General features: G+C 37.0%; 1 protein-coding gene across 4 annotated transcripts in view; it reads left to right on the top strand.

Moving 5' to 3' along the window:
• The window catches only part of LOC150075057 (transducin beta-like protein 3), a 472,089-nt gene that overhangs the window by 180,794 nt on the left and 271,681 nt on the right, over nucleotides 1-19,614 (top strand). For all 4 annotated transcript variants that reach the window (XM_090388931.1, XM_090388932.1, XM_090388933.1 and 1 more), the window contains exons 8-9: nucleotides 4,771-4,867; nucleotides 15,455-15,660. In XM_090388931.1, the coding sequence (XP_090245057.1) occupies nucleotides 4,771-4,867; nucleotides 15,455-15,660 (303 nt within the window). The remainder of the gene's footprint in view (nucleotides 1-4,770; nucleotides 4,868-15,454; nucleotides 15,661-19,614) is intronic.

Genomic DNA, 19,614 nt, shown 5'->3' on the forward strand with positions numbered 1-19,614 from the left:
TTATTCCCTTGTATAAGGCAATGGTTAGGCCACATCTTGAGTACTGTATACAGGTCTGGAGGCCTCAGTTCAAGAAGGATGTAGAGCTGCTGGAACGGGTACAGAGAAGGGCAACAAGATTAGTGAATGGAACAAAGGGTTGCTCTTACGAAGAAAGGCTTAAGTTTTGCAAATTACAGAGTCTGGAGACTAGGCACCGGCGAGGTGATCTGATAGAGGTGTATAAGGCTTTGAATGGTTTGAGCATGCTCAATGCCAATGGGATTCTTCATCTTGCTCAGAATAATCAGCTCAGAGTGCATAAATTCAAATTGAGGAAGGAGGGATGTCGGATAGATGTGCCGAAATTTGCCTTTGGCCAGCGGGTGGTTGCTTGGTGTAACCGACTTCCATCACTTGTTGTTGAAGTTGATAGCCTAAACAAATTTAAGGCTCAACTGGACAGGTATTTCGATCGAACGGAGGGGTGAAATGGGAGTGGTGTGTTTTTTTTTTTTTTTTGGCTGATGCTGAATAAGCTTGCTTTCCTGCATCATATGCCTCTCTACTAATGCTGATGCTAATGCTAACTCCAGAGCTTGCACCTGAACATCAGGCAGCACAGTGGCAATCTCCAAGGCAAAATGCGCTGGTCCCACAGGAACTAGTTGTCTGTGACTCTATTGCGTGTGCGTGCGTGTCATAGTGGCTCCAAGGCAATAGCCCATCTCCACCTTTTGTTCTCTGTGTTGGTGTAGAAACTCTAGACCACTTTGCCACCAGGGCAGTGAAAACCTGTTGCATGTCCCCAGGTACGATGAAACTGGCCTGGGTCTACTGTCCTATATGTGCTTAGGTGCACAAAATCCCTTAGTAAATCCCTGGGAGCCAGCAAAAAAAAAAAAAATAATAATAATAAATAAATAAAAATAGGGGCATAGTTACCCATAGCAGTACCACTACATATTTTTAGATAAACAAATACTGAGAGGGAAACGGAGAATGTATTGCAACTGTGGCTGATGAAAACGAGCACAATATTGTCACACTTCAAAGTGAGGATGAACAACCACAGCCTTTTGTTCCCCAAAAATCGGAAGTGAAAAATCAGGAAACAACTAATAACAGACCAAAACGAAAGTATGATGACAGTTATTTGAATTTCAACTTTACATGTGTTGAAAATAAAGATGTTCCTTATGTACAATGCGTCGTATGTAATAAAATATTAGCAAACAGTTCTTCGATTCCTGCCAAACTTGTATTTTGTAAGTGTTCCGTAAATATATTGTAAGATGAAAAGTATTCCATTACTAAAAAAGTTTGGGGAACTCTGCTCTAGAAGGAAGGAGATGAATCAGATTGGTCCAACTTAATATCGATGGTTCAATTCTTGATGAATCTGCTGAGGTAGCTTACAAACCAAATGAGTATTTTGCATCTACATTCACACGTGAGGAAGTCCGTAGGGAAGTGGAGGGCAACAAAAAGTTATCTGCACGAGTAGCTTATAAAACTGTGGCAGTGAGCTATACGATTTTGTAATAACTGAGAGCAAAGTGGAAGAGAAATTGTTGAAGTTAAACATAAGAAATGCACCTGGGTTTGATGGGATCTATCCAGTTATATTAAAGGAGGCAGCAAAGGAAGTAAGCAAACTTTAACCATAATTATGAGAGCTTCCTTGCACTCAGAGTAGGTCCCTATGGACTGGGGATGTGCAAATGTGACCACAGTTCACAAAGGAGATCAAAGGATGACACAAGTAATTACAGATCTGTTAGTTTAGTTCTGTTCCAGGGAAATTAATGGAGGCACTGGTTAAAGAAGCATTGCAGGATCATCTAGACAAGACCGCAGGTATAGTTCAGACACAGCATGCATTTGTTAAGGGGAAATCTCTTCTGACCAATTTGATTGGATACTATGATGTGATCAGAACTGGATATGATATCAAAAAAATCATTTTGAACCATATCCTAGGAATTTAATAAACTGTGATTTTTTAGAAAACTGTTGTACATGAAAGAATATTGTACAAATTGTAGCAGTATGATATTAAGGACTAATTGCTACTATGGATAAAGGGATAGTTAAGTGGGAGAATACAGAGAGTGGTAATCAATGGTCATGGACTAATATTATTTGTGGAGTTCCCCAGGGTTGGGTCCATTGTTATTTTCTGTATTTATTAATGATATTGATGATAGTATGTCAGGCTTAATGTCCAAGTTTCCAGATGATATAAAGGTTGACAGGATTGTTAATGACACTAATCACAGTATGCTACTGCAACAGGATCTAGAAAAGTTGAGCAGATGGGCAGAAAGGTGGCAACTGAAGTTTAACATTGACAAATGTAAAGTAATGCATATGGGTAGCAGTAACCCCAGAGTAACATATAAACTGTGTGGTTCTACACTTAGGGTGGTAGAGAATGAAAAAGGCCTGTGGATAATTGTGCAATGAGATGTGAAGTTTTCTGAGCAGTGCTGACAGTCTGCAAGAATAGCTCATGGTGTCTTGGCAATGATATACAGGAATTTTTCTAGCAAGGATAAGGGGTTGATTGTCTCTTGTATAAGGCGATGGTCAGGCCATAACTTGAGTACTGTATACAGGTCTGGAGGCCTCATTTTAAGAAGGATGTAGAGCTGCTGGAACGAGTGCAGAGAAGAGCACCAAGATTAGTGAATGGAACAAAGGGTTGCTCTTACAAAGAAAGGCTTAAGTTCTGCGAATTGCAATGTCTTGAGACTCGGCACCTGTGAGGTGATCTGATTGAATTGTATAAGGGCTTGAATGGTTTGACCAAACCCAATGCTGATGGGATTCTTCCTCTTGCCTATATTACATGCCTGAGGGGACATAAATTCAAATTGAGTAAAGACAGCTGTAGAGTAGATGTGTGGAAATTTGCTGTTAGCCAGCTGGTGGTTGATTGCTGGGACAAACTGCCACCTGTTGTAGAAATTGACAACTTAAATAAATTCAAATTAGAGCTAGAGAAACATTTGGAATGAATGGGTGCATGAAATGGGAAGGTGCTTTTGTTCGAAAACAAAAGTTTTTGGCTGATGCTATTTAAACTTGATTTCTTGCCTCATATGCCTCTCCTAATGCTTATGCTAAATGTTCTTTCTTTCCCTGTCACTAGGATTGTTAGTTATTTTGTCAATCATTTTTAAGTTTTACCCTGAACGTACCTTTTTGTTGATATATAAACTTAGTAGCTTCCAGAATAATTTCCTTATACACTTTTCACTTTGCATTTATATTTCTTAATTACCCGTCTGCTCCACTGCAAAGAATTTAAATGAATGAAGACCATTGCAACGTCCGCACACTAATAGATTTAAAAAAAAACAAGTTTCCATTCTGTATTACAAGGGACAATTAAATAGTAATAAATAGTTCAATAAATAAAATTTATGAATTTTTTAATTAATGTGTCATATGAAATTACAAAAGTATTAATAGTGGCAAATTATGCTAGAAAGCAAACTTATAAAGATTAGAAAACAGGAATTGTGTGGCAGGTTGGATTTTATCATCAAAGTTTCTTGCAGCGACCAACTAACTGGTTAAAATAAATTTATTAAAATAAAAATTAATATATACCTAAGATAAAACAGAAATAAAAAAAAAAAAAACCTTAAAATACAATAAGATAAAAGCTTTAAAATACAATAAAATAAAAGAGTTAAAATATATATAATAAACGCATTAAAATATATAGTAGCTTTCGAAGTGAAGTGCCTCTTCATCAGCTAGTCTGTGACTGGTGTACTTCAGTATATATTAATGGTTACAATAGCTCAAGTGAGCTGGGCATGATCATGTATCATGAGTCTGATGTCAGTAAAGCAGAATTACATACACGTGATGATCGCCAGCACTCATCGCACTGCAATACAGTACATTCTATAATAGGATGTAAATGTACTCCCCTCATCCAATTCATAGTACTATTATTGGTGGCTATGTGTAGTGCTTCAAGCCATGAGTGCTGGTGGTAATCATGTGAATAGTCGACGATTTCAATATCCCGTTGGGGATCAAGATTGTGCTGCTCAACCCAATAATGTTTGGCAACTGCAGAGCGTTCAAAATTAGCCGTTCGCAGAGCCACCTCATGTTCAGAAACACAATCTTTCAGTCTTCTACCAGACTCACATACATAACGCTTTAAAGCTTTTATTTTAATGCATTTATTTTATTTCTGTTTTATCTTATGTATATATTATATTTTATTTTAATAAACTTATTTTAACCAGTTAGTTGGTCGTCGCAAGAAACTTTGATGATACAAGCTTATAAAGAATCATGAGAGGTGGGTGTAAATTTAAAAACTTCAGACTCATTATAATTATTAAATGGGCGAAATGATTGGAGAAATAATTAGAAACAACAGTGGAGTGGCCTGCTATGCTACATTTATTCATGTGCATGTTTTGGGTTCACAGATATAAATTTATTTAACATTCCATTTTTCCCCATGGTAAAGTATTTATTAATTTTGGAATGGAATTTGTTCAATGTTATTAGCATGCCATTGTTTTTATAATATATTGTAATATGTGAGATTTAAAGGAATCTAGTTTATCTCTTGACTACTTTTGTTTATTTATTATATTGATTGAAATGTTTTTTTTTTTTTTTTTTGTTTTTTTTTTAAGAAATGATTATTCTATTAAAATATTAAAATTATTATGAATTATTTTAAATAAAAGGTATAGTTTTATTATATAACTTTTGTATATGTTTTTAATTAAAATCATCTCATTCCAGTGTGTGGAGTCATTAATTCTTATTCCTGCACATAGAAAATTTCCTCAAATTGGGGTTAACACAGATGACTTATATTTTATTACTGCTGGTGATAAAGGTCAGTCCTCTTCCCCACCAACCATTTCTTTCCTTGTTGTTGACTTTTGTTATTATTATTTTACCTTCTTGTGCTCAAAAATTACTTAAGCAGCCATATAGAATATATTTTATATTTTTTAAAAAGGTTTAAAATGTCAATAGCTTTATTAATTACACTGGTTTACAGTGTATCTGGGGTTTGAGTAAAAGTATGTGGCAGTTATTTATGCATGTTTACTGATTACTAAACCGAAATCCGTTTGTTTCTGTCACATAAAAATTTTTCAGAATTCATTAACAAAATATTACCTATTATATAGGTATTATACGCAAATGTGTACATAACTATAGTTTCTAAAATGGTTTACAAGTTTTATATCCCTATATTCGTAATCAGTATCAAAAATTTTGCCTCAAATACAACAGATTGTGCATATTTAACCTGTAACTACACACACTGCAAGGTCATAATGCAAGGTAGCCGACCTTGACCCAGGAGGTTAGATGGCCCCCACCTCGCTCTTCCAGCCCATCTGTGATTCCCAGAATTTTATTTTCCGAGTGGAGTCTGGGAGACTCCTGTGTGTAGTTACGGGTTAAACTTGTCTGAGCATGCATTCACTTGTTTGTACAGTCCATTCAACCACAGAGCCTATATAAGTGGCACATCCCTTATGCGGTCACAGTACTCCTGTAAAAACCGTCGTTAGCTCTCATTATGTGTTAATTTTCTTTTAGTATGGCAACCAGAAAGTGTATAAACAGTCCTGACATATTTTGTTACATAATGTGGTTGTTGGCATGAAAGCTTCTGTTCATGCTCGAAGATGATCAGTAAAATTTGGTAGAGGGGTCAAGGAACTGAGCTTAGTGTTTTCCATTGGGGTCATGATAGAATGCCATATTAGCAGTCTGTGCCATCGAAGTAAACATGTAACACTATAGATCAATGGTGGATAATATAATCACCAAAGGAAAATGTTATGGTCATGTTGCTGCAACAAGTAAACATTTGGATGAATCACAGAAATTGATGGAAAGAGAGGTCTTCGTTAAATACTGTCAACTAGGCAATAAAGGCCACAGAAAGTGACATTAGTACAAGGGTACCTATGGTGCTGCATAACATCAAATTTTGTGGAATTGCTGTAGCACACAAACCAGTTATCATCACACAATGAATAGCATTAGCATTACTAAAGGTGCATGATGCAAGAAAGCAAATTTATATAGGATCAGCCAAAAAAAAAAAAAGAATCTTCTAATTTCATCCATCTGCTTACTCCATATTTTTGACTAGTTCTGCCTTTAATCTATTTAAGCTATCAACTTCTACAACGTACAACAACAGATGGAAGTTTGTTCTAGCAATCAACCACATGCTGGCTAAAGGCAAACTTCTGCACATCTATCCTACAACTGTTTTTTCTCAATTTGGATTTATGCCCTCTCAGGCGATTATTCTGAGCAAGAGGAAGAATCCCATCAGCATTGAGCATGCTCAAACCATTCAAGGCTCTATACACCTCAATCAGATCACCTCGTAGGTGCCTAGCCTCCAGACACTGTAATTTACGAAACTTAAGCCTTTCTTTGTAAGAGCAACTCTTTGTTTATTCACTAATCTTGTTGCCCTTCTCTGCACTCGCTCCAGCAGCTCTACATCCTTCCTAAAATGAGGCTTCCAGACCTGTATACAGTACTCAAGGTGTGGCCTGACCATTGCCTTGTACAAGGGGATAATCACCTCCTTATCCATGCAAAAAAAATTCCTGTATATCATTGAGAAGACACCATGAGCTACTCTTGCAGACCATCTGCACTGCTCAGAAAACTTCATATCTGCCTACAGAATTACCACCAGGTCCTTTTCATTCTCTACCACTGTCAGTGTAGTACCACACAGTTTATATGTTACTCTGGAGTTACTGCTTCCCACATGCAGTACTTTACATTTGTCAATTAAACTTCAGTTGCCACCTCTCAGCCTATCTGTTCTTCTTTTCTAGATCGTGTTTCAGCAGTGTACTGTCATTAGTGTCATTAAAAACCCTGCCAACCTTCGTAACTTGGACATTAAGCCTGATATACCATCATCAATATCATTAATAAATAGAGAAAACAACAATGGACACAACACTGAACCCTGAGAGGCTCCACTGATAACATTAGTCCACGAAGAGCAGTGTCCTTTGATTACCACTCTCTGTCTTTTCCCACTCAACTATCCTTTTATCCATAGCAGCAATTTACCTCCAATGCCACATTGCTCCAATTTGTGCAGCAGCCTTCCACGTGCAACAGTATCAAAAGCCTTTCTAAGATCCAACTATATGATATCAAAGTTATTCCCTCCATCCAGTTCCTTTGTGACCACATCATGGTATCCAATCAAATTGGTCAGACAAGCCTTAACAAAACTATGTTGTGTCCGAGCTATAACTGAAGTCTTGTCTAGATGACCCTGCAATGCTTCTTTAGCCAGTGCCTCCATTAATTTCCTTGGAACAGAAGTTAAACTAACAGGTCTTTAATTACTTGTGCTGACCTTCGATCCTTATTTGTGAATTGGGGTCACATTTGCACATCTCCAGTCCATGGGTACCTCCCCTGAGTCCAAGGAAGTTCTCATAATTATGAATAGTGGTTTGCTTACTTCCTTTGCTGCCTCCTTTAATATAGCTGGATAGATCCCATCCTCCCCAGGTACCTTTCTTATGTTTATCTTCAACAATTTCTCCCCCCACTTTGCGCTCAGTTATTACAAAATCATCTAGCTCACTGCCAGAGTTTGATTCACCTCTGGCATTCCTCTCCTCGAATAACTCCTCGTGTGAACGTAGATGCAGAATATTCATTTTGTTTCTTAGCCACCTGAGCAGGATCATCAACAGTTGAACCATCAATATCCAGTGGACCAATCTGATTCATCCCCCTTCCTTCTAGAGTTTACATAAATAAAGAACTCTTTGCTATTTTTATTTGCATCCTTTGCCAAATATTTCTCATAATCTGCCTTTGCCTGCCTAACCTCCTTTGTGACTTGGTTACAGACCAGTTTATATCTACTTATATTGACTTAGGTATTTGAAGTTCTGGTCAATTGCACTCTTTCCTACACTGTGACAGCAATATAGGGTGGCCCTTTTTTGTTTCAGAATTGTCATGTCATACAGCACAAATGGTAGTTCATATCTGGGGTGAACTGGGATGTCTACTTTGGGTCAGGACAGTGTACCCCAAGTCAGTACAGTGTACCTTAAGTGAATACATAATTGACAGCTGTGTTGAAGTTTGAAGACAAGGGTGTGCAAAAACTACATTAGCTTGCCCAGGTCCCTTAACTCTATTCAGCACTTTTGGGGTCAACTGAATTCTCTGCTTTGAGCCATGCCAGCCTGCTTGCAGTGAATAAAAGAATTGACAGATGTGTGAAGGAGGAATAGACCAAAAACTTTCCTGTTATCAGAAACTGGTTTAGAGTCCATGGGCAAGGATACAGTAAGTTCAGTTAATGCCAGTGGTAGTGTTACAGATTGTTAAATGTATCAATATTTAATATAGTAACCAGAATGTTCTGGTTTCTGGTTACACAAATAATCTCAAAAAGATGTGCTATTTCGGTTATAAATATTTATGATGTTTTTATAGTTGAGTTTAAATTTTTGTGTCCTTGATTAAATAGTACATTTCACAGATTAAAAATGGTGTTAGTTGATAAAAAAAAAAAAAGAAGTGAAATTATATTTGTAATGCAAATCATGAACAACATGGTGGTTGGTTATTTGATGTTCAAACAATGCAAAACGATTTTAAAATAGTACTGGAAATCTGAAAAGGAGTGTGAATTTCAGAGTGTAGATGTGCATTGCAACAAAATCACAAGCATGAAGAATGATTTTGAGAATTTGGCATAAATTTGAGACATTATGCATACACTGGGAAATCCCACTCATCACTGGGTGAGGAAAGTTCTGTTATGGTGTTGCAGTGATTCATAGGATCATACAGAAATCTGTTTAGCATGCTACTTATGAGACTGAAATCAGCAGAGCAAATATATACTGCATTCTCAAAAGAGCCAAATGGAAATCCTGCATGCCAAGATTGCTATATGATATGAATGAAGATAACCCAATCAATGAGTTCATTTGTGAATGGTTTTGTATCAGAAAAAAAAAAAAAAGAGTAAGAAAGTAGATTTAATTGGTCTCTGAACTTTTTCAGTTTATCAGCTTCAACTATCTGGATGCAACTTGTTCTTGTTCTAGTAATCCAAACTTGCTGGTTAAAATAATACTTCCTACAATGCAGTCTAAACCTCTTCCCCCTGTAATATGAATTTATTGCCCCTAATTCTAAAATTCAATATAACAGTGAAAATTTCCCCTTCTTTCTCCTTACTAAACATTCTCAGAACCTTATAAACCTCAGTAAGTTCTCCCCCCCCTCTCTAAGTTGCATGATTCCCTAGCTCTGTAGCTTGCAGTTGAAGTCTTTCCTCATGCCATTGTCCTTTATAGTCTATTGTTCGGCCTATCAAACCATAGCCGAGAACCATTGGGTTTCTTCACTGCACCATACCATTAGTTCTCATATCAGAGCAAGAGACTGAAGTGATCATGTCATTTTGTTATATAAAATTTAGAATGGCTTCCACTGCACTTTTTTTTTTTCACAAAATTTTTATTTGTTGTATACTACATATGCTACATTTGTTACTATGTTTATAGGTAGTAATAAACAAAATAAAACTTTTTTAAAATTTTTTCATTTTGTTTATTCATTTTTCCATTAACCTATGGGTTACAGATTATCAGCTGTTGATCTTGACCTCTACTAATATCAAACCTAAAAGCAAGTTTGCTTGTGAACGTTGATACAGCTTTTGTTAGCCATCTGTTCAGGGTCGTCAATAATGCTATATTCTTTTGATATCTCAAACTCTAAATTGTTATGGTGATCAAGTGAATCTCTGCAACCTCCATAGAAATAATGCTTTAAAATTCTTATCTCGAACTGCATATAATGTGCTTCTCAATAACTTGACCTTTTTGTGATTGGCTTCCATTAAACAATGGGTTACAGATTTTCAGCTATTCATCTTGACATCTATTAATAATATATCTAAAAGCAGGTTTGCTTGTGAATATTGATGCAGCTTTTGTTAGTCTGGTTTGGTTTATGGGTAATGCCGTGTGCTCTTGATATTTTAAACTCTGCAATCTCCATAGAAATAATGCTTTAAAATTCTTCTCTTGAACTGCATATAATGTGATTCTCAACTATAATATTCTGCATATAATGTGATTCATTGGCTGCCTTAACACTAGGTAAACATGAACGCCTCTGTGTTAAAATCCACATAGAAGTGAGCAGAGAGGAAATGTTCATTGCTCTTGGCTCACTTCTGTGTGGTTTATGGTATGTTCAATTCACGTTCACGCACTATCTTACAAAAAACCTCGGCCATGGGTGCAAAGTGTTATAGTGATCAAGTGAATCTCTTCTTGATGTTTGTCATCTTACCCTTTTTAACACTGGTGAGCCTACTTATATTCATCTCTTTACAGGATCCACGAGTGCAGTAGACTTTTCAATCTGCTCTCTCTCTCCATATGTACCAATATGAAGTGGTCTGTTCTTGAAAATCCACTAAATAGTGGATTTTCAAGATCATTACCAATTCTCTGCAAGCTGTAAACATGCATAAACTCCCCTTTGCTGCGTCGCTTCACTCCAAAATTTCGTAGGGCACACTGGAATGAATATGCTTCAAGTGTTCATTTAGATGATGAACATTTGAAGTATATTCAAATGTTCAGTTAGATGATGAAATAATCCAATCCAGCCCATAGATTATGTCACACAACATGTAATTAATCAAATAGTACAAGCTGCCAATTCTACAATGCCAAAATCTTTGCCTGGGAAATGCAAACACAGTAATTACTGGTGGAATCTGGATTGTACATATACTAAATAGGAAAAAAATTAGGGCTTGTAATTTGTTTTGCAAATTCCCCACAACCATTAACCTAATTAGTTTTAAAAGAATGAAAGCCAGTTTCAGCCAAATAAGAAGGAAAGCAAAAAATATGCACGGATTAGCTTTTCCTCTAGTATAAACAAGGACACAGACATCAGAGTGATCTAGAAGAAAATGCACATTGTTAATGGCAAGTATGTGCATTCTATGGTTTCAATATTAAACTGGGAAGGGGAGTTGTCCTCTCCAGGAGAAATTGAAAATGTTTTAGCTGTATCATTTACCAGTACATCGGCTAAACCCCTACAACTCAATCTTTCAGCAAATTAAAGAATCTTCAGAGCAGCATAAGATCACTTTCTCTACGATAATTGCACACTCATACAACCAGCCATTCACATTAACAGAACTTTTAGGGGCACTTAATAAAACAGCCAGTAGTACTGCTGGTACAGATTGGATCTAATACATAATGATAAGGCAACTAAACCACAGAGCAAAAAGAACATTGTTAAAATTTTACAATCGAATATTTTTAGAGAATACTTATCCACACTCCTGGCATCACTCAATTGTACTAGCCTTCCCAAACCAGGAAAGAAGCGCACCTTTCCACATAACTACAGGCCTATTTCACCGACCAGCTGTTTAGGCAGAAAAGTCCTGGAAAAAAATGGTTCCCAGGCAGTTAACATGGTTCCTGGAAACTGACAAATTTCTAAATAGTAATCAGTATGGGTTTCGAAAGAACCGTTCCACGTTGTAACGATAAAAGCATAGGCAAACATCTGTAATGCCTTCATAAGGGGGCTACATCTGACCATGATTAATCTCGATATTGAGAAAGCCTTTGATAGCACTTGGCGATATGGTGTACTTCAAGATATTCATTCTTTCAGCTTGAGAGGCCAGTTACCCCAATTTATACAAAACTTCCTATGCCACAGAATGTTTCAGGTTAGATACATGAACAATTTATCCAAATCATTTGAACAAGAGGAGCGTGTACCGTAGGGTTTCATTCTGAGTCCAACATTATTTGCAATAAGAATTACAAATATGACACGGGATGTTCCAAATACCGTAGAATCGTACATGTTTGTTGATGACCTCATTATCTCTTGTCAAACTGAAACTATGAACACTATTGAAACTTCAAATTTCCATAGCTAAAATAGAATCATGGGCATTACGGAATGGTTAGCAGAAAATTCCTCAGCAGAAAAAAAAATCCACTGCAATTCATTTTCGTAAAAAACACTAACTACATCTGGATCCAGAAATATTTTTAAAAAAGTCTAATTTCTGTCATTAACGATTTTCATCTGTTGGGGTTATATTTAGATAATAAACTTAATTTTGCCTTCCATATAGCTTACCTTTGGACTACTTGTCTTAAAATACTGAACATCCTAAGAACCATCTCTGCTGTCCTGGGGTGCCAGAAGCTCTCTCTTACATCTCTATAAAACTTTAATAAGATCTTGCTTAGATTATGGATCACCTATCTACGACTCCACTAGGTAAAGGTCCATATTATGTCTGAACAGCATCCAGCATAGTGCCCTTAGGATAGCTGCAGGAGCCTTCAGAATATCTCCAGTCCACAGCCTGTATATTGAGGCAAATGAACCCCCACTGCATCTCAGGGGAAAAATTTTGTGTGATTATTCAGCAAAGACTAAAAGTATTCCATCCCACCCAAGCTGGCAATATGTGTTTGATCCTCAATATGCCATGCTATATCACAACACACCTATTGAAAACTCCCAGAGAGGGCTTTGACTGTAAGAGCTCGGTTCGAACATCGACTTTCAGAATATATTCAAAGACCTTGCTGCTCCTGAACTTCCCTGGAGCAAATTCTCAACTCTCTGCGACAATTTCTTTTTAAGATGGGGAAAATCCTCCATGGCGTGCACATGCGAGTGCACATACACGCACGCACGCACCAACTTTCAACAGCTACTTGAAACACATTCCTTAGAAAACTTAGATAAAGTACATATACATAATGATGGCTCCAAAACAGCCATAGATGCTGTAGCAGTTTCTTCTGCCATCTCAGTAGCTGTGTGTCTTCCTGCTGAATGCACTATCTATACTGCAGAATTATTCGCAACGTAGGAAACAATGGTTTCACCTCTGGAAAACTTAAATCAATAATAAACTGCTGCAGATAAAAAACAAGAGCCACAACTGTGGGCATCTAGTCTCAGGAGAAGCAGACGACAAGAAGTGATTCTGGAAAGGCTCTGCATTGGCCATTTGCATCCAACTCATCTGTATTTGTTTATGGCATCATTTGATGTTTTGTTGTAATATTAGCTGATGGAGGGACTTGATATAGTTTGTATATTTTTAAATAGTTTAGTATTTTGTAAATATATTAGTCCTCTTTCGATGCAACAATATTCCTCGTGCATTATAGAACCCAAAGCAAAAGGCCTTTTCCTAAGTGACTTATGTAAACTCAGGTAAATAATTACCATATTTCAGCATGTATAAGACGCACCTTAATTTTGGGGCCCGAAATTTGAAAAAAAATGTATTACATAAAGTTATTGAACTCAAGTTTTATTCATCATAAAATCCATACAACTTATCACTGTCAAAACTCCTATCCATTAGCTTGTCCTCATCTGTGTCTGATGACGAATCACTGTTTTCATATATTGCCTCGTCCTCAGTTCCATCTATGGCTGCCACACTTCTTAAATGACTTGACAACGATCTCAATCTTGATATTATCCCAGGATCTTTTCACCCAGGTACAAACTTCTCCTATAGTTGGTTTCTTCACTCTTCCTGCTGGTGTCAAATTGTCCCCAGAAGACTTCATCCATTGGTTCCATTCATCTCTCATGGCAGCTTTGAAGGGTTTGTTAATGCTGACATCAAGTAGTTGGAGCTGGGATGTCAAGCCTCCAGGTATGACGGTAAGTTTTGTTTTTTGCTCTGCAGCAATCTTCTTTGTATTTTTTGTTATGTGTGCCCTGAATCAAGCACCAATAGGGCAGGTTTGCGTAAGAGCCCACCTGGTCTCCTGCTCCAAACTTTCTCAAACCAGATCTTCATCCCATCCTGATCCATCCAACCCTTGTCATGAACGTGGACAATAACTCCTTGAGGAATGTCTTCTTTTGGCATTGTTTTGCGTTTGAAAATCAGCATAGGGAGGCAGTTTGGTTCCATCGGCACAACAAGCTAGGACAACTCTATAATGTCTTTTTTCATGTCCACTTGTCTTCACAGTTACAGTTTTCACCCCCATCTTATCAACAGTTCTGTTACTTGGGACATCAAATTGAAGGGGGACTTTGTCCATATTCGCAATCTGTTCCAACTCAAACTGATGTGTCTTCCAACATTGAATAACAAAACAATGAAATTCAAGGAGCTTCTGCTCATAGCTTTCAGGTCTTTTGGGCAAGTCTGGTGCGTGTATGCATGCTTAGCCCATTCCATTTCATGAACCTGAAGGACCAATTGTGTCCTCCTTTGAAATCAGTAACTTCTTTTTCATCAGCAATTCTTCTTGCCTCATGCTGAACCATCTTTGTGGATACAGGAATTCCAATTGCCCTTTGCTCCTCAATCCATGTCTTAAATTCCCTCTGTAAATCAGGCCATTTTGCTGACTTACCTCTAATGGCCTTCTTCTGCCGTGGTGTTTTCAGTAGGGTTTCTTCTTCCCGTACCCAGTCTCGGATTGTTTTCTCAGTTGGAGGAGGACCAAACTTACGTTCAGCAGCACGATTTCCATTCACTTTTGCAAACTGGATCACTTTTAACTTGAATTCAGCACTGTACAAAAATCTTTTCTGAGCCATTTCTGGGCAGAACGTGGCAAAACGTAACCTAATATACCGGTAACAAGTGTGAAACAATGAGCGCAAAGACAACAAGCGTGAAAAAGTGGGAAATGCAAGTAAAAAAAATCTACAACCACTGTATAAGACGCACCCAGTTTTTAGACCCCAAATTTTTTGAAAAAAGGTGCGTCTTATACATGGGGAAATACCGTACATAGTTATATTTATTCCACCTTGACAATGCTGTGTGGTGGGGTAGCCAATGGGAGAAGAGGGATGCAGGTCATGTGGTACAAGTGGGCAGGGTAATTAAGTCACTACAAATGCACAAGTAAATAATTATGTAGGTCATTTCCTGATTAGATATTATCTAATCAGGATAATATCTAATGTGTTTCGATAGGTGTGTCTTTTATGTAGAAAAGCTTTGGCTTACTCCGTATACCTCTACATGTTATGTAGAAAAGCGTGTGTGGGAGTGGGCAGGCAAAGCAAGCAGGGGCGTGCCCCCCTAGTATATATTATTTTTAAGCACTGGGAACAGCCTTCCTTAAGCCATATAAATCTGTTGCTCGAGTTTTGTATACATTTCATGAATGAATTATGTACAAAATTTGAGGACTGCCTATAGATATTTATTTCTTCAGTTCTATTATACACAATGCTTCTACCTGTTAATGTTTCCTTTAGTATATAACAAATTTTTAATAAAGCAAATCCAGAATGTTGCATGTTTTAATTTTGATCACACTAAAAATAAAATAACATTTTCATATAAAAGCCTTTTTCTTAATCTAACTAGGTTTATTAAGAGTCTGGAATGCTTCATCTTGCAGATGTGTACATATTCAAAATAACTCTCTCATTGAATTATCGAAAGACACAGGACATGAAGAACAAGCAATTGTTAATGCTTCATATATTGGAACAGTGAATATTATAGCTGTTTTAACCTATGAACATAATATTATTCTTTGTGATTTGGCAGATTTCACCTTAGTTAAACAGGTAAGTTTAATTTTTAAATAGTAACAATATCGTTCTATGTTTATCTGTATATAGGGTGAAGTATTTGCATATCCAAGGGGAAAATATAGGGAACCTCTATGATCCCCTGGATAGTGATGAAACACAGGTTTTTCATCTTGCAATGTGGTCAATTTCCTTGAAAGATCAGGAAGTACAAGGAAACTGACCATAGAATCAAGCAGTTTATAGACACAGTCCACCAATGCTTCATAGCTGTAACTGGCTAAGTGGAAAATTTAAATAATCACCATTGAAACCTGCAGTAGGGCCTTTAATGGCTGTCTGCAAGAGAACCAAAATCTAGGAGGATTGGTGGTCACTTTATATCATTGAGCTTGATACCTGCAGTAGGGCCTTTAATGGCTGTATGCAAGAGTGAACGGCGCCTCCGTAGCCAGGTGGGAAGGAGCAGCAATACCTAACACACACTCCTTGATTAGACCAAATACGGAGGGTGCAGAAAGGTCAGGGAATGACCCGCATATTTCCGGAGCAATATGGCCTTAGTTGCTAATGCTCCTAAAAAACAAATAACAAACAAACAATAAAATTCCACATTAGTACACTATGATCGCTGCCACTTAGTGGGTGTTTTACAAGCATTTTCTTAATGCATGACAAATCACTGCTGAAAACCGGATCAAGGGTATTGCTTTCTCTTGTTGCCTCTCTAACATGCTGCTTCAGAAAACAGTCAACCTATGGAAAGTTAAAATCTCCCATTATGAGAATTCTGATTTGTTGGCCCACACTATTTCCCTGTATAGCTGTTTATTATACTCATCACAGCCATTATGCTATAATACACTCCTATTCTCAATTTTGTTTTCCCTCTGCTTATAACACACCAAAAGGACTCAACATTGCACTCATCACCCAAGTCTGCTAGATGCACTGACTCAGATTTAATATTCTTATTAACTAAGAGCATAACCCCTCCATCTCTGTTTGGCTGTGCCAGCCAAACAAAGAAATATTAACATCCTGACAAATGTCATCAGTGGAGAGTGAAGTCCTATCCCTCAACATGGAATCCCTGTCCAAATGATATCAGGAAAAACAAATGGCTAGCTGAATGGAGATTGATGTGAACAAGGAAACCATGTCTAAGGAAACAATGACCTCACCCTCCAAAATACTAAAATCCCTGATAAGCCTCAAAAAAATTCACATCACTATTGACAACATAGTCTGCATTGCCAACAAGAGGAGATAACAAGCCCGCAACACATTTGGGAGTTCATATCACGGGGAGCCACAGCAGGTAAAAATTGAGAATAACGTTATGCCAAATTTAAGGTTTTTTTTTCAGTAAGCCATAAAATCTATTGGATGATTGTTTTCTGCAGCAGCAGCATGTTTGAGAGGCAACCAGAGAGGATAATACTCTTGATTTGGTTATCAGCAGTGCATTCATGTATTAAGAATTTGCAGATAAAGGAACCACTAGGTTCCTTTATCTGCAAATAGTGGCAGGGATCACAGTGTTCTGATGTGGGATTTACTTAAAGATATAATTACCATCAGGGGTAAAGGAAAGGGTTTTTGCTTCCGTAAAGGTGACTACAGTGGTCTCAGACAGTTTTTAAATTCTGTACAGTGGAACCAAGTGTTGAAGTTACCAACAGCTAATTCTAAGTGGGCAGCATTGAAAAAATTTATCGTAGAAGCTACTAGATGTTTCATATCTATTAAGAAATATTGTTCAATGCCTAAATGGTTGTCAAATGAACTAATGAGTCTCGTGGCAGAGAAGAAAAATGCATGGGATGCATATAAATTCTCAGGCGACACAGAAGCCTATGGCAGATATAAGCTAGTCTGTAATCAAGTCACAAAGGAGATTAGGCAAGCGAAGGGAGATTACGAGAAATTTTTGGCAAAGGATGCTAAGAAAAACAACAAGGATTTCTTTACTTATATAAACTCTAAAAGGAAGGGGATGAATCAGATTTGTCCACTTGATATTGATGGCTCGACTGTTAATGATCCTGCTCAGATAGCAAACAAACTGAATGAGTATTTTGCATCTACATTCACACATGAGGAAGGAAAATTTTGTACCAAGCCATTCAAAAAATCTCCCATAATTGTGTGTATCGATTGTATACTACTGGAGAGACAGGAAGTGAATGAAATAGTCAATAAGAGTTTGAAAATTAATTAGATAGTATGAATCAGAGCTGTAATACTCAATATGTTCTACGTTGATAATAATATTAGTAAATTAATAAGAGGAGTAAACCTCAATATAGTACGTGGAACACTTCCGTATGATACCCTCCAGAAATTAAAACGGAAAAAACGAAAAAATCGACAACTTACCGGTACATTAAAGTAAAATATAAATAATTAAATAATCAATTTAACACAATACAAAATCAATTCAAAACAATTAAAATTCAAATTAACGCAATTAAAAGAATCTAACGAAAATATTCAAAACGATTTTCCTTCCTGAAGCTGACAATGCTTTTCGACCGACTGTCGACTATGGGAGATTTTTTGAATGGCTTGGTACAAAATTACATTAAATCTACACTAAGGTACTCGGCCCAAAGTTACCATATTTCTTTCCTAAAATATTGCCTTCAAAACAACATCGTTCCGAAGTTTGCCAGGGTGAATTTAAATCAAAAAATTTCAGGCATAAAACAACTATCACTGGCGACATCACGTAATATTGTTAAGCTTGCCTTAAAATCTCGATATTCGGATAAACAAAAATACCTTTCCCAGGTTAGGAAGCTTCGCGATAAATTAAAAAATTATCTACATCCGAACGATTGGTCTGTATTGAAGACCTCCATAGATTTGCGATGGGAAGCACAAGCCTCAGAAATAAAAAACAGACACGTTAATAAGTTGCAAGCATTATCGAATAGTTCAAGACACGTTCATGCGAATTCTAACACATTATCGCGAGCTTGCGACCAAGTTCACACGAGTTGGGTGACATCCCCCCCCACAGACACACAACGCACTACCACAGAATATGTCGGCTAGTTCACGAACACCCCCTCACCCAGTATCCAACGAACCGACATATCAACAGGTTACAAATCTTTCCTTGTGTACACTATCGCAGGACCAGATTTCACTTTTATCCAAAGGATTAAATTATAATTTACCACCTCGAAAGCTGCCAAAAAAACAATGCGTAATTGATATTGAATTTGGACTTCGTAGTGTTCCACAAAAAGATGTATTTATTCAACAAGTTAACCAAGTAGTGAATAACATAAAAGAAACGCGACTTCCTAAATTGAATACACACGACAGTTCAGCTTTACGAGAACTTCGAGAAAATAAGGACATTATTATACAGAGGGCAGATAAAGGAGATACAGTGGTAATACTAGATAAACATGATTATATTAATAAGTTAGATTCAGTTGTGTCTGATACCTCCACTTATCGTGAAGTGGACCCGGCACTGTTTACCAATTTGGTAAATCAATACAATAAAACGTTAACCACATATCGTAAAAACGACTACATTACTATGGTTCAGTTGAAGGAATTAAAGTCCAGAACATACAATATTCCTGCACTTTTTGGTCAGGTAAAATTACACAAGCCTGGATTTCCGATTCGACCCATTGTTTCCTACAGGAACTCGGCATTTTCAGCCTTAGCCACACATGTATATAATATTATAAAACCTTTTAGACAGGTTATACAATTTGGGATTAAGAATTACGATACATTATTTAATAATCTTAAAGACTGTAGACTCGGCGACAATGACAATTTATTCTCATTAGATGTTACCTCATTATATACGAATGTAAACGTTGAATACACATTAGATATTATTTGGGATATGTTAAATAAAAACTCGACACCGATTAATTATACGAAGCTGACCATTAAGGAAATTTTTCACTTAATTAAACTATTAGTTGAGGCTAACTACATCACCTTTCGAGA

This window comes from Mastigoproctus giganteus, chromosome 14 (genome assembly GCF_048544385.1).
Source record: "Mastigoproctus giganteus isolate SK-2022 chromosome 14, ASM4854438v1, whole genome shotgun sequence".
NCBI classification, from domain to species: Eukaryota; Metazoa; Arthropoda; class Arachnida; order Uropygi; family Thelyphonidae; genus Mastigoproctus; species Mastigoproctus giganteus.